The following is a 15,181-nucleotide window of genomic DNA, read 5'->3' on the forward strand; positions in this document are numbered from 1 at the left end:
TTTATAATTAATAATGTTATTATTGCTTTCACCAATAGTACTATAGGTTTATAATTAATAATTTAATAGTGTTATTATTGGTTTCATCCCTATTTTTACTAGAATTTGGTCTCCTAACTCTCTCTCTCTCTCTCTCTGAAGACATGGACTCGTGATTTATTGGTGTTTTACATTATACATAATATTTTATTTTGGCTGTTTTTTTAATTTATAATAATAAACCTAAATTTAATAAACTTAAAAAACTTTTTAATATAAAAAAAATCTAATGAAAATGAACTCAGCTTATTTTAATATATTTTTATTTAAAAAATAACAATAATTACACTTTTATATTAACTCTAAAATTTTTTCAGTTACATTTTTTTAAGTTGCTATTACAGTATGTTATTTAAGTCATCATATATATATATCAAATAAAAAGATTAATTTACATCTAAGAAATAAATGACTATATCTAAAACCATAGAGTAAAATATCTTTCAATTGAATTTTATACTGAAATTCTAACATTAATGCTTTTTTTTTTTTTATATCCATGTATTGTAAATGTGCTATCAAACAAATGAATAATACTCATCTAAAGTGGTCCACGAAAGAAAGAAAAAAGTAATAAAAATATTTGGTCTTCTGGTAGGCATTAAAACATAGGAGTTTTAGTGAAAGTTGGCAGGCATATGTGAATTTAACCCTAATGGCAAGAACGCAATAAATTCAATTCAAATTTTGTTTTCATTTTTTTAAAAATATTTGGTCTTCTGGTAGGCATTGAAATATAGGAGTTTCAGTGAAAGTTGGCAAACATTTGTGAATTTAACCCTCATGGCAAGAACGCAATAAATTAAATTAATTTTTTTTTTCATTTTTTATCGGTTACTTCTTGGGGTGATTTTTTGTTTATTGAATTTTATAGTTTAAATATTTTAAAAATTATAATTTATATTTTAAATTTTATCAATCGAAATTATTATATAATTTAGCCCATGTAATTTCTTAAAATATAAAAAATAAATGTGAAAGTAAAAATATATAAGTAGTAAATATACAAACGACTAAATTATAAAATAAATAACACTAAAAAAAAACGTTATGAATTTTTTAAACTAGGGAGAATCCAGCGTGGCGTTACGTTATTAAGAATTTAAGAAATAAAATAATAAAGAACCTCAAGTAAGTAATATTGAGAATTTTTCAGGTACTAAATGCAAAAAAATAAACTAAAAAATAAAAATAAATGCTAACACCATAAGAGACTTATTTTCCAGTAATTAATTACTTTTAACTAATAAATCAGACATCTAGCGCTGGAGAAAATAGGGGAGTCTTGTCTGATTTTCAAAAGCAATGCAGTCAACCCTCATGTCCCATCCCATCTGCTTTTACCTTTACCTTTATCAGTAAATTTGATAATCAATTATTATTATTTTCTTCTTCTTTTCTTTATTGACTCTTCTCTCTTTCCTCACTGGACTTGCAAGAAGGGACAGCAGTTTCTGTGCTGACTCCAGCTTTCATTTCTGTCAGTTCCAGGACAAGAACAAAAAGGGAACAAATGTATGGGTCTCTGACACACACTGCTTCACCACCGCTGCATACCCAGTAAATTTTGTTCAATTTCTGACCCTTAAAATAAAACAAATGGCAGTTTTGTTGTGGCATTCCCTTGTCAACAGATGCTATGGTTCATGAATGGATAACCTCTAAAGTCAGGTAAAGTGGGTCTATTTGTTTTTCAGTTTTCTATCATGGGTTTGCTTTGTTCTTGCAATGTGCCTCCGATTCCCAACTTTCTCTGACGGGTTTGCATTATTTTCGTGGAGTTCTGAGAAGTGTTTGTTTGCTTTTCTTTCGCGGATTGTGAGTTCTTGTTTTGTTTGTTTTGTTTTTCTTTAGTAAGGAAAGTTAGTTTCTTTGATTCATAATTCTTCACAATGATTTTGATTTCTTGGATTTCCGTTTTATTCCTTTAATGAGTCTGGTGTGTTCTTTCGAGTTCTGAATTTCGAGATTTGTTTTGTAGTATTCACGGTCAATGTTTTCTTCTTTTGTTAACAGTGGTGGTTGTGTACCTGGCTTTTCCTTTTTGAGTTTGTTGGCCTGATCTGTCTCCTTGAAAGAGCCATTTTCTTTGAGAATTATGTGCAGCAGATCGACTTAGTTGATTTTTCATTACTGCAATCTTTTTGTTGGGAAACATCCTATTGTCCTTTCTTTTTGTCACAATTCTGGAATGATAAATGTCTACTACTCTATGAGTGATTTTTTACTTGTGTCATTGCTAATGAATCGCAGCACTTTAGGTTTACTCATACGATCTGGGATCCTCTGGTGTAGGGAATCTATTGTTCATATCTGACTCGCAGGTTAATGCAATAAGTTAGGATGAAGAACCAAATAAAATTGTATTGATCAATGCAGTCATCCAATGCTCGTGTATCCTGATTAGTCAAGTTCTGTCTATCTAAATAGATACTCATTTCCGACCCTAATTTTGTCTGAGAGAGGATATAGCCAATTAGTTATTTATGGGTAAATTACAGCACTTTTCTTTTCCGCTCTGTCAATACCATGAGGTTTCATCATTCACACCCTATGCAAAAGGTTAATTGCACTGTGTTTGGTTACTGTATTCTTTTCAGTTCTTTCCATCTTTTCCTTAATATGGAATGGTTAATGTCTGAGTGCACATTTGCAGATCAGAAATAGGTAGACTTGTTCCTGGTTTCATCCTTAAAACATGATTTCACGACCAAAGAATGGGTGGCACTCTCTTATGCCCCTTTGTTTCAGGGGCAAAGCAGTCACAGGATTTTGCATCTTCCCAGAAGTTAAATCATCAGGTTATAGCCCAGGAAACACGCCTGTCTACCTGAATGTGTATGACTTGACAGACATTAATGGCTATGCCTACTGGGCAGGCTTTGGTATCTATCACTCTGGGGTGGAAGGTTAGCAGGACTTGCTACACATTGCTGCTGATTGCCTTCTCTTCGAATAGATCACATATTTAATAAAATGCAATCATTGGTGTCTTTATGCATGCTTACAGTCTATGGTGTGGAATATGCCTTCGGAGCCCATGACTACCCATCAAGCGGTGTCTTTGAGGTTGAACCCCGACAGTGCCCTGGTTTCAAGTTTAGGAAATCAATATTCATGGGGACAACGATCTTAGATCCCAAACAAGTCAGAGAGTTCATGGAGCTCCAATCTGCAAATTACAATGGTGATACATATCATTTGATTGTTAAGAACTGCAACCACTTCTGTGAGGATACATGTTACAAATTGACTGGGAACCGAATACCGAAATGGGTGAATCGACTAGCAAGAATAGGTATTGGATGAGTAACTTTCCTTTATGATACCCCTTGTGCCATTTTTTGCATCAGGTTTAAATACTTCTCATCAGTTGATTGTTGTTGATAATTGAACCCACCCAAACACTTATGCTGCATTTTTATCATTTTATGGACGTTGCCTTCTCATCTCCTTGTCATATCTTCAGTATTACATGAAGGTAATCTCTTGTAGCTTTTGACAGCAACAAGAAACAAAAGTTCAATCATATTTATCAGAGATTATTTACGCGAGCTGGGTGTTAATACACCTTGCTTCTTCCCTCGTGACTGTTTCTCCTTATAATCTATTGTATACATTGAACCTATTTTCACTCGTTAACTTCTTTCTCTAGGTTCACTCTGCAATTGTATACTCCCAGAGGCCCTTAAAGCCACTAAAGTACAACATGACCCTAATTATCAAGAACGTGAAAGCGAAAAGAAGAGGCTAAGAAGTTCCTTCAGCTGCTTTTCATCAATATCAATGCCCCAAAGGGAAGTGTCCATGTCTTCATTGTTTCTACACTCTCACTACAAAGGCTGCCTACCACCATGGGAGCTGAAGAGGTCCAGAAGGGGTTCGATTAAGGAAGGATAAAAGTAAGTCTATTCCATAGAAAGATATCCAGTTGTGGCTTTGCAATTTTGGGCATTTGGGGATACCAACATCTTTCTATTACCCACAACTCTCGTGGAAAGTAAATACGTGCTAGTTTGTTGTTTTTGAATGCTACAATAGATGACTTTACACCTCTTATTGTGTTTCTGCGGGGGCTGCCTCCCAGGAGTTTTCTCGTTCTCTTCTAAGATTGTATTCCGATGTTATGCAAAGCCTGTCTGCATTGGCGGAGATTAACTGATGTGGATTTTTCAGTTGTCCACGGATTACATTGAGCTCGTCATTTTCAGGCTCTTGCTGACTTTGGCCACATGTGCTATTTTTGCGGCTAAAAGTTTCCTCTTGTAATCTCGTTTGGTGCTGATTGCCCTTAAATTTCATTCTCATTATTTTACAACTTAAGTTGCTCTCTGTTCCACCGAGAAAAATCCCTACTATAAAGTAGAAAGACTCGAAACTAGCAAGGTTTCCAGAGATATTAATAATTAATAAAATAAGTTAAAAATGAACCAAACTTATGACTCCATACTCCATACTCCATAGCCTAGCCTACAGGTCTACGGGGCCTGTAACCTAACCAATTAAAATGGGACACTTAACTGAAAAACCAAGTAATTCAAGTAGACCAAACAGAACTGAACATGGAGTCTAACCCGTGTCAAAGAAAGGCGAAAGGTTATCTCAAGACATCCTAAAGTAAACCATGCGTTAAGGACAGAGGAATGAGAAAATTGAAAGAAAATGAAAGAATGGTGGAGCGAGGCAAGAGGGAATAAACCTGTGCTCTTTGTTGTTACTTTCAGAACCCTACGACAACGTTTCAAGAAGCACATATTATATGGACAGAAATGAAAATGCCAGCAAGATCAGCCAAGAAAAGAATAAAGTCAAAGACCAAGACCCAGACATACAAATTCTTCATCTTTGTTGTTTATATTCCTGTTTATGCTGTACATTAATCAGGGCGATACAAAAAGTTAATCTTTCCCTTAACTTTATCAACTATCCAATCTTTTGACCAGTTTAAGATTTCAAGAAACACACAAAGAAATCAAGAATTCTAATTCTTGATCAGAAATTCAGGTTCTTTATTGAATTTTATGATATGGGTAAAGGTGGTGGGTGTGTACCAAGCAAGAGAAGACTACCTATAGAGGTACCTGATCAAGAACCTTCCCTCCAAGAAACAAGCTCTGCTATTTCCTCACAAAACCAAATCACATCCACAAACACAACAATCCCAGTTCAATATAATCCCACACTAGCAGTTAAAAAGTGCAAGATTTTTATTATTTTTTACTCAATGTATGCTCATGTGGAGTTAATGGCAAGAAGAATAAAGAAAGGCGTGGATTCCATTGATGGGGTTGAAGGGGTTTTGTATAGGGTCCCAGAGACCTTGCCACAGGGTACTTTAGAGCAAATGAAGGTACCCCAGAAAGGAAATGATGTGCCTTTGATAAATGTTGATGAGTTGGTGAATGCTGATGGCTTCTTGTTTGGATTTCCTACAAGATTTGGGTCCATGGCAGCTCAAATGAAGGCTTTTTTTGACTCGACTCATAAGTTATGGATGAAGCAGAAGCTTGCTGGTGTGCCTGCTGGGTTCTTTGTGAGCACCGGCACACAGGGTGGTGGGCAGGAGACCACTGCGTAAGTAAATGCTTGATTTGATTGTGTTATCTTGGGAAATGTTTGATTTTTTGGTTATTTAATGAGACATAATGGCTTTTGTTTTGCTATAATTTGATGCGATCAAGTTGGTGTATTAGTTTGGAAAGATTACAATCAATATTCTTTACAAAACGTTCATTATGGTGTGGAGAAATGGGATATATTTAGGAGTGGACAAGGTTTTTAAGGATAGCACATTAGACATGAATCTTATATATATAAACAAGAAAATATGGGATTTTATTGAGTATGGCCTCCAAATACTTGTGATGGTATAGGGTCATGAACATATGCACGGGTCAGTAAATTGATCCTGAAATTACTATCTGCAAATTATCAGAAAGAAGTTATTTGGAATCAGGGGACTTTCAATTCCAGGAACTGACTGGGAAAGTATTGCTAATAGCTCAAAGAAAGTTGTATGGTAGAAGTGATTTTGAGAAAAAAGAAAAGAAAGGAGTGTTTGTAGGAAGATTTACTCTCGCAGGCCTTGAAATATTCAAGATAATTCAGTAGTGATTTTATGAGAAATTTTGGTGATGCAGCTTATATTTGGACTTTATTCCCTAATTGACTAGTGATTTTCAATAAATTCTTTATTGACTTATAGCTCGTTTGGTGGGGAGACGGATAGTGAAAGTTTGATTAGCTTTCCCAAACATCATTCTGTCAAATATTTTTATACCGACAATGAAGGGATTTCTCATAGGTCTTAGATTGTTAGCTTGCCAAGTATAGCAGTTACCAGGTGCCACAAGAATGTCTTGCTAAGGAACTGCATTTGCATTTATAGGTGCTTAGGAAGTACCCTTGATCCAATTCCATAAAAATGTCTTCCTGATGACTAGATATCAGGTCCCTAATTGGGATTTTGCACTTCCCAGTTTCCTACTTCACTTTCAAATTGCATTAAAAAAGGACATGCAGTCAGAACAAATAGGATGCACTTATTTTAGGGAAACTTACCTCTTTTTGCAGTGTGAAAATTTATAATTCTCATCAAATTTATTTCTTTTGTTCATTTTGCAGCTGGACAGCAATCACTCAGTTAGTCCATCACGGGATGGTCTTTGTCCCTATCGGTTACACCTTTGGAGCTGGAATGTTCAGAATGGATTCCATTAGAGGAGGATCTCCGTATGGTGCTGGAGTCCTTTCTGGAGATGGCACAAGAGAGCCAAGTGCAACAGAACTAGCTCTTGCGGAGCACCAGGGAAAATACATGGCTACAGTAGTTAAAAGATTTGCAAGGCCCTTTTCACTGGCGCCTGGTGAAAAACACAACTAGTGCTGCTAAAACCAACATTCATTTTGCATCTCTATTGTCCACCTTTTTTTATAGGTTGATCTCGTGCATGCTCTCTCTTGTGTTTGAATAGGTAACACGTGTGCATAGATTTTAGACAGCTTAGGACTTAAGAGCTTATTCTGTAGTATTTTAACATTACTCCGTGCCCATTCTTCACTGGTTCCCAGCTTCTGGCTCCCCTTTTCTTCGGAGTGTTGGATCCTTCTACATGATTTGGAGTTTCCATTTGATTGTATCGTTTTTTCTTCAGATGAACCATTTGATTGTCCACCCAAATTGATCGTTGATCAATAAAAATTGTGAGGTTGTGTTTCTTAGCCCGCCTTTTGCTTATGACTTGCCTGTGTTTTCTATCTTAAGCATTTTGCTGAGTCTTGCAATGTGAACGACTTGCTATTTACCCTATATATGAACCGTTGATGAAATTTGATTCCCTAAATCATTAGCCACCCTGAGCAGATAGAAAGAGTAGTTTTAAATGAGTCACCACCACTGGGCTGCGTTCTAATAAAATAGTAGAATTTTGAACAGTTTTGTGTCCTGATCAAAACTCTGCTCTGTTTTTTTTTTACACGAAATCGACAAGGGTTCCTTGTATCTTAATTCAAAATGCAGAAGTCTAAAGAGAGCTCCTAGTAGTAAGATCAGCAGCACTGCTTTGTTTATTGACACTGCCATGTATTTAAAGCAAGAACTCAAATTGTTGCAGCTGTGCTATTTCAGATATACATGACTAGTCTATGAAGATCAATGCTGCAGGATCGATTCAAATCATGGATGAGGGTAGTAAAACCCCAGGGAGTATCACAGACACGTCACAACGATATTGCAATATTTTGAGAACTAGGATCAACACCCATCAGGAGAGATATATGACCAAAGTTACAATCTCCTGAACCTTCATGCACTGAAGTTGACACTTTCCATCGACAGGCAGCAACTAGATACAGCGATTGAGGGAGGGAGGAAGGCTTGTCCCACATACCCACCAGCCATTGACTTTCTCACATTGGATTCAAATAATTTGGGGTTATCTCTTAAGACAGCCGCAGCATCTTGATTGAGGGGATCCTCATGGCTGGGTTCCTGCACACAAAAGCACTAGCATCAACTAAATTGGAACTGGGTACGATATGTGCCAGATGATGTTCAAGGGCAGTTTTACATGATAAGCCCATATTTTTTGAGAAAATTGTCAACGGATAAGAAAGTATGTTATTTGATTATGATGAATATGCATGTATTCTGGTTTAATCCATTTTTTAAGTTTTCAGTTCATAACTATATGCGTTGAAGGGACTCTATTCCACACCTTTCAAGGTTCTAGATGTTTGCGGGGTTTTCCAGTTCAAGACGAGTACCAAAGACTTGGTTATACAAGCTTATCCCCATCAAAGCAGCTAACTAATTTTCTTCTCTTCATGGTCAGCATTTTTTATGACACCTTTTGTTTGGAACCCCTTCTTAACCATTATTGTGTACTTTTCAACTTAATTCACTTGGAAATTCAGAGGGAAAAGAATAATTCTAATGCTTTTAGGAAGGTGCAAAATCCACCTACAAAGATTTAACTGAGCAAACATTGAAGATTTTTGGATGGTGCCAAAAGTTCATTTGATAATTTATAAGTGTCCAAAATAATTATTAGTTTTTGAAGCCAACGTTTTGAATTACATATCCTTAAAATGGGAATTTCCAATGGATTAGACCGCAGGCTTCTGCAGTGACCTGTCACGCCTGTCTACATAATCTTCTGTTTCTGTTCTTGTGAAACCTGCATTTCCTTTTTGATCTCTGCTGTATTTTTTGCCTTTCGTTGCCTGATAGGTGGTTTCTTGGGATCTTGTTAACTTACAATTAGTTGGACAAACACTGTAACATGTGCTCCGTACATCTTTTTCATATGTTGCCTATGCTACTAGATGAAGTTACAGTCGAACAGGGGAAAATAAATGGCAAAATAGCTTGAATCTAGCCAACTTTAATCAAATTGATCAACAAACATGCTAAGCTCAGCAATACTGACAGTACTATAATTTGTTGAGACTTGAATAGGTATGGTGTCTTTTTTTGCCATAGCTGCTAATGTTAATCCGTGGGTTTTTGAAAATTGAATTGCAGATTCAAAAGTCCGGCCCTATAGACAATGGATATTAGAGATTTATACCAGCAGCTTACTCCTCCTATGGTGCTGCGTTTTCTATGGCTTTGCTCCTCTCTAAACCACTCTTCACTGTTTTCATTTTTTAAATCCTTCCATCAAAGTCATTTATCTATTACATCATTGGATGTCAGGTTACAGAATCATTCAGGTCGTCTGCCATTACTCATCTTTCTAGAATCTGAAATATTAGTCTCTGAAGTTCTCGGTAACCATTCAGCTGTATTCTTGAATCACCTATAGCTCCTTGGCTCGGCAATGGACAAGTTGATAAGAGCTTTTAGGTATGCACACTTGGCTTGGTTTAGCTTGAACTGGGCCAAAGACGGACTTTATTAGATAATTCTTATTCAAACTTGTTTATTGGTTTGACCAATAATAGCTCTTTATCAAACCTATTTAAGCATGTTCTTAGTAGAATCAACACTTTTCTCCACGCAAAGATCTGTTGTCGTTGTGCCGCTGTTCTGGGAGCAATAAAATAGTAGAATTTAGAACAGTTTCGTGCCCTAATCACGTTAGATACTTGTGGTTTGAACAAGTTGAACGAAGTCAATGAACTAGTTTACAAGCCTAACTTTTTGAGTTTTTAGTATATAGGCTATTTGCTTATTAGACTCGTTCTCTTCTTGTCTTGAGAATGTTATATGGCTATGGCTATGTGGGGATTGGAGTATCTTATCGACGGGTTATATGGCCATCTGGGGATTGGAGTGTCTTATTGACGGGTTTTTCACCTAGAAATAATAACCCGTGGTTGTAGATTACTGAAACCTGCTTTTGTCAACTGTACAGCTATGCTAAATCCTGGCCCGAACCAAAAGAAACATTAGTTGTGTTTTTCGGGGTCGCTGCCTGAATTACTTCTTAGGTTTGTTGTTTTCCACGTCCAGGTATATCAATCAGAGAATCGCTGTTTATGCCCGCGTACCGAACAGGGGCTTCTTTTTCTTGTGTGGAAGGTTATATGGGAACTTTGTGGTTACAGTTAACAGTCCTTTTTTAATAAAATTTATGCTATGCATATAGCAGCTTTCTTTATTTTTATCATAGTTTTTAGACCTCGGTTTGATCCAAGATTCAGATTTTGAGTTTTAATTAGATTATCTAGATTAATTTTTTTAAATTAAAACAATTTTTTTAATAAAAAAAATAAAAGGCAATGAATTGTAACTGAATTACTGAGTTAACATGCCAGGTTTTTTTTTTTTTTAGTTTTTCTTCAACCTGACTTAATTATAGTCCCAGGTTTGTCTATTAATTCGAACCAGTTTTTAAAACTATGATTTTCACCATGAACCGCAATTAGCTGCAACATATTCGATGTTGAATAAACTTAATACAGGTCTTTCTAAAAATAATAGAGTTTATGTAGATTACCTCGCTACTATTATTCTTCTCCAAAGTGAGGCAATATATAGGTACAATTACTCCTAAACATTAGGAGACAAAATAGGAAAATAAAAAAAGGATTATATTTGTATATATACCAGATTGATCAACTAACTGTATCTCTAATATTAATTAGAGAATCAATCTAATATTTAATAAAACTCACTGTGCATATTCCCCTTCAAGTTGGTGTATAGATATTTATTATGCCCAACATATCAATTATACTATGAAATATTTTTTCTGAAATTACCTTTGTACCTTTGTGAGCAAATCAGCTAGTTAACTTTTAAATTATATAAATAAAAATTGTATGATTTTTTCATCAAGATTCTCCTTGATGAAATGAAGAACAATCTTAACATATCTAGTGTAATCATATTGAACAGGATTTTATTGTGTGATTTTTATAGTTATCTTATTATAATAGTAGAGATTTATAGGTTTAGTATATTCAATACCTAAATCCCTCCGTGTATTCCTTATACATATCAATTCATATACATCATGAGTCATCACTTGAGATTCAGTTTGGAGACTTGATCTTGTTACTATTTTTTGTTTCTTGCTTTTTCAAATGACAAGATTACCTTTAACGAATGTAAAGTAACTAGAAGTGGACTTTCTAGTCGTCTGATCACTTGCTCAGTCAGAATCTATATATTCTTTAATATTAAAGGTACTTGTTTTTAGAACAACAATACTTTTCCTAGAGCACCTTTTAAGTACCGTAAGATTCAATAGATTGCTTCCATATATTCTTTACTTGGTGCATGCATGAACTAACTTACCACGTTTATCGCATATGTTATATCAGGTCTTGTATAGGATAAGTAGATTAGCCTTCCAACTAATCACTAATAACAATCATTGTCTGTTGGATCCTGATATGGAAAAATTCCTAGCTTATGATTCATCTCTATGGGCATTTTTACTGGTTTGCAATTAAGCAATTGAGTTTCAGTTAGAAGATCTATTGTTGTATGAGAGATATTCCCTGTCTTGATCTTGCTACCTTAATCCTTAAAACATATTTAAGTTATTCAAGATCCTTTATTTCAAATTTAGTAACTAGATACTTATTTAAGGTTTTCATTTCATATGGATCATCTCTTGTCATGACTATATCATCCATATACACAATTAAAATGGTTATTCTTTCTTCATTATGTTTTATAAATAAAGTATGATCGAAGTTACTTTGTTTATAGCCAAACTCCTTCATTGCAGCAGAGAATCTCCTAAACCATTCTTTAGTTGACTATTTCAGTTTATACAATGACTTTTCAGTTTGCAGACTTTACCTTTACATGAACCACTATTAACCCAGGTGGTAGTTCTCACTCTTGATTTGCTGCTATAGATATAAGAATATGAATAGTATTAATCTTTATTACTGGTGCAAAAGTATCCTAATAGTTTACCTCATACCTTTATATAATTCATTTTGCAATCAATAGAGCTTTATACCTGTCAATACTACCATCTAGTTTGAGTTTCATAGTGAACACCCATTTGCATCCAATTGTCTTCATTCATTGCCTTTCTCCATCTTTGATTAGCCAATGCATCATGCATATTACTAGGAATAACAATTATGGAAAATTGATTAACATAAGTGCATATGACATAGTCAACCTATGAGAGGACGTATAATTGTTAATTGGATATTTGGTTTTGACTACAAGATCAGGTTCATATTGTTTTTTTTTGGAACTTCTTTATTCATTCTTTATGGATATCTAGGAGTTGAGTTTTCTGTAGGACAATATGTTTCATTAGACTTATTAATCATAGGACTTATATGAGGAGGAACATTCTTGGATGATTATTCGAGTAATGATGTAGACTGTCAACGAACCATCTTAACCCAATAGCTTAAGCCGTTACGTGAGGTCCCAAGATATGATTTATATTATTCTCTAATACACCCCCTCAAGTGAAAACTTTTCGGGTTTGAAACTTGCACAGACCCATATTACCTTGTACTTGATTTTTATCAAATAAATAGGGATGTGATTCGAACTCGTGACCACTTGGTTATCAAGGCTCTGATATCATGTCAAAGAACCATCTTAACCTAATAGCTTGAGCTATTAGGTGAGGTCCTAAGATATAATTTATATTATTCTCTAACATAGATGAGGGAAACTTTAATGGTGATTTAGTTATATCAAGAAAGGGTAGAGCCTCCTATGTTGATTCATTCTCGACATCATTGTTGTGATCAAAGCCTTGTTGATTTAATTGTTCACTCACTTTTGTTTCTAACTAGATAAACTCCTCATTTCCTCTATCCATTGAAGCCTCGTTCTCCTTACTTAAACTCTTCCTTTGAAGAGAATGGCTAGAGAATCCCCAAGAGTAATAAGGTATGATCTCATAAAAGGAGGCATCTAGCGTTACATGAAGCTTGCGAGTGTAGGGATTATAACACCTATATCCTTTTTGAAGATTAGAGTAACCAATAAATACATAATGTTTTCACATGAATCAAGTTTGTTATGTAAGGTTTTTAGGATGTGAAAAAACACGGTACAACAAAAAATCTAGAGTTCAAGGTTGGGAAAATGGGAAACTAGGAGTAAGGATTGCAGTTTTTGTAAGAGTGTTTGAAAATCCAGGACCCAAAAGGGTGTTTTATTGATGATATAAGCAGCAGATTTAACAATCTCAACCCAATAAAATCTTGGCATGTTCATACCAAAGAGGGAAGCACGCACTACCTCTAATAGTTGATTTTTCCACTCGGTTAATCCATTCTGTTGTGGAGTATAGGTACATGAGGTCTGAAGAGAAATTCTATAGTTGCGTAGAAAGTTACCAAGAGAGGTAACTACAAACTCAGTGCCATTATTAGATTGCACCATAAAAATTGGTTTTTGGTTTTGAGTTTGTATCATAATATGGAATGTTTGGAAAACTGAACATACATCATTCTTTTGTATTAGCTAGAATACCCAAGTCATTCTTGTGAATTCATTAATAAAAGTCACAAAATAACAAGAGCTAGAAAGTGAAGGAACCTTTGTAGGACCTTAAATATCAGAGTGAATCACGTCAAATGGTTTTAAACTTTTATTCAAACTTAGTGAATAAGAGACACGATGACTTTTAGCTAGTTCATAAGTATCACAATGAAAATCCAGTTCATTCAAACTGGAAAAAGAGTACTAGTTGCAGTTTCTTTAGATAACCAAAAGAAAGATGTTATAATCATCAGTGTCATAGCCATATGACTATTTAAACCTTGTCTCTGTTGCTAACATGATTTGCCTGATTGATTTTTGATTCTCCATTCTTTGTTAATTCCAAGTAGTAGAGTTTGTCTTGTTTAACACCATAACTAAGAATCTTTCGAGTTAGAATATCCTAAAAGACACAGAAAGATAACCAAAAAGTTACAGTACAACCAAGAGTGGATGCAATTTGGCTAACACATAACATATTGCATTCAAGAGAAGGAACAACAAGAATAATATTTAATGTGAGTGTATTGGACAAAATAATAAATCCTTCCTTAGTAACAGGGGAGGCATTGCCGTTGACTATGGAAATAATTGATTGAGAGAAAGGGAGAACATATTGTAATTGTATAACATCTCTTGTCATATGTTCAAATTCACCTGTATCAACAATCCAAGTTTTATCCTTGTAAGTTGTAAGGAATACATATACTTTACCAACATTACCAGGATGGGTAACATTTGTTGTAGGCAGCTGTTAATTTTTTGTGGATGTTGTCATAGCTCTTGAAGAAATCTTTTTCTAAGGTTTCTTCGAGAAGTCCCACCATTATTGCGAGTGACCTTTTTCCCCGTAATGAGAACATACCAAGTTGTTAACCTTTTTGGATGATTACATGTTTTGCTTGTTTGCTGATTCATATAATTATCTATATTCAGTTATGCTGGTTAACATAACTAAATTCTCAGAGACTAGATGATAGCTCATTATGGTTTGTCTTTGCTGGTATTCTCTCCTAACATATGCATATATGTTCTCCAAATCAAGATTTGGATCTTTGTATAAGATTTCACTACGAACCTAATCGAACTCAGAATCCAATCCACTTAGAAAATATGAACTCTAAGCCTAGCCATTGTAAAGTGCAACTGATTCAACTGTTCCTTCCTGAGATTGCCTTCTATGATCAATTTTCTAGAAGATAGCAACAAGTTCATTATAGTAAGTCGATAATGGTCGACCATTCTGTTTGGTAGAGAAAGATCTTTGGTTCAAGTTAAAGATATAGGTTTTGTTTAATCCATTATAAAATGTTTTTGATACGCTCTTTCATATTTCTTTGGTTGTAGAGAGGTAAATAAATTGCTACATTAGTGCTGGACTCATTGTGTCAATGAGCTAACTCTTCACTGTTGATAAGTCTGAGTAATTATCTCCAAGTTGGATTTCCAGTATTTAAGTCCTATTGTATCTCTAATGTTAGCTAATAGAAATATATCCTAGAATCCCTATAACCGTGTGATTGTATCCTAATAGAAATGGCTTTCTATATAGGTATCCAATAAGCCCGAAACTATAGGATCAGGAAAATAAAGCTTTGTAAAGTTGGTTATATATATTATGTGACACGACTAAAAGATTGATGTCTTCTCCCAAGTGCAGGAGTGTCGAAGTAATAAATAACCCGGCAAGACCGGGGTCGAACCACAAGGAGGTTA

At 34.8% G+C, this 15,181-nt stretch overlaps 2 protein-coding genes across 4 annotated transcripts; both read left to right on the forward strand.

The window, feature by feature from the left end:
• Nucleotides 1–1,366: 1,366 nt before the first annotated feature.
• On the forward strand, nucleotides 1,367–4,362 carry LOC105134739 (deSI-like protein At4g17486). 2 transcript variants are annotated; one of them, XM_011039269.1, is made up of 5 exons: nucleotides 1,367–1,554; nucleotides 1,674–1,710; nucleotides 2,696–2,948; nucleotides 3,050–3,337; nucleotides 3,695–4,362. In XM_011039269.1, exons 3-5 carry the CDS (start codon nucleotides 2,738–2,740, stop codon nucleotides 3,937–3,939), a joined length of 744 nt encoding a protein of 247 aa, XP_011037571.1. In that variant the 5' UTR covers nucleotides 1,367–1,554; nucleotides 1,674–1,710; nucleotides 2,696–2,737; the 3' UTR covers nucleotides 3,940–4,362. The 2 variants fall into 2 exon arrangements, with proteins under 2 accessions (XP_011037571.1, XP_011037570.1); XM_011039268.1 differs by having other exon boundaries at nucleotides 1,368–1,710.
• A 356-nt stretch (nucleotides 4,363–4,718) lies between these two features.
• On the forward strand, nucleotides 4,719–8,173 carry LOC105134740 (probable NAD(P)H dehydrogenase (quinone) FQR1-like 1). Of its 2 annotated transcripts, XR_844049.1 has the most exons (3): nucleotides 4,719–5,613; nucleotides 6,664–6,976; nucleotides 7,667–8,173. XR_844049.1 is itself a non-coding variant. In XM_011039271.1 (2 exons), exons 1-2 carry the CDS (start codon nucleotides 5,066–5,068, stop codon nucleotides 6,920–6,922), a joined length of 807 nt encoding a protein of 268 aa, XP_011037573.1. In that variant the 5' UTR covers nucleotides 4,720–5,065; the 3' UTR covers nucleotides 6,923–7,276. The 2 variants fall into 2 exon arrangements, 1 of the variants encoding a protein (XP_011037573.1); XM_011039271.1 differs by lacking the exon at nucleotides 7,667–8,173 and having other exon boundaries at nucleotides 4,720–5,613; nucleotides 6,664–7,276.
• Nucleotides 8,174–15,181: the final 7,008 nt, after the last annotated feature.

This window comes from Populus euphratica, unplaced genomic scaffold (genome assembly GCF_000495115.2).
Source record: "Populus euphratica unplaced genomic scaffold, PopEup_1.0 scaffold91.1, whole genome shotgun sequence".
Classification (NCBI taxonomy): Eukaryota; Viridiplantae; Streptophyta; class Magnoliopsida; order Malpighiales; family Salicaceae; genus Populus; species Populus euphratica.

What these genes read in the sequence shown, in the direction of transcription:
- LOC105134739 (XM_011039269.1), top strand. Translation starts at nt 2,738, where the DNA reads ATGATTTCACGACCAAAGAATGGGTGGCACTCTCTTATGCCCCTTTGT. An exon ending in CTATCACTCTGGGGTGGAAG is followed by an intron (nt 2,949 to 3,049) that starts GTTAGCAGGACT and finishes GCATGCTTACAG; the next exon opens with TCTATGGTGTGGAATATGCC. An exon ending in GAATCGACTAGCAAGAATAG is followed by an intron (nt 3,338 to 3,694) that starts GTATTGGATGAG and finishes TTCTTTCTCTAG; the next exon opens with GTTCACTCTGCAATTGTATA.
- LOC105134740 (XM_011039271.1), top strand. Translation starts at nt 5,066, where the DNA reads ATGGGTAAAGGTGGTGGGTGTGTACCAAGCAAGAGAAGACTACCTATA. An exon ending in GGTGGGCAGGAGACCACTGC is followed by an intron (nt 5,614 to 6,663) that starts GTAAGTAAATGC and finishes TTCATTTTGCAG; the next exon opens with CTGGACAGCAATCACTCAGT.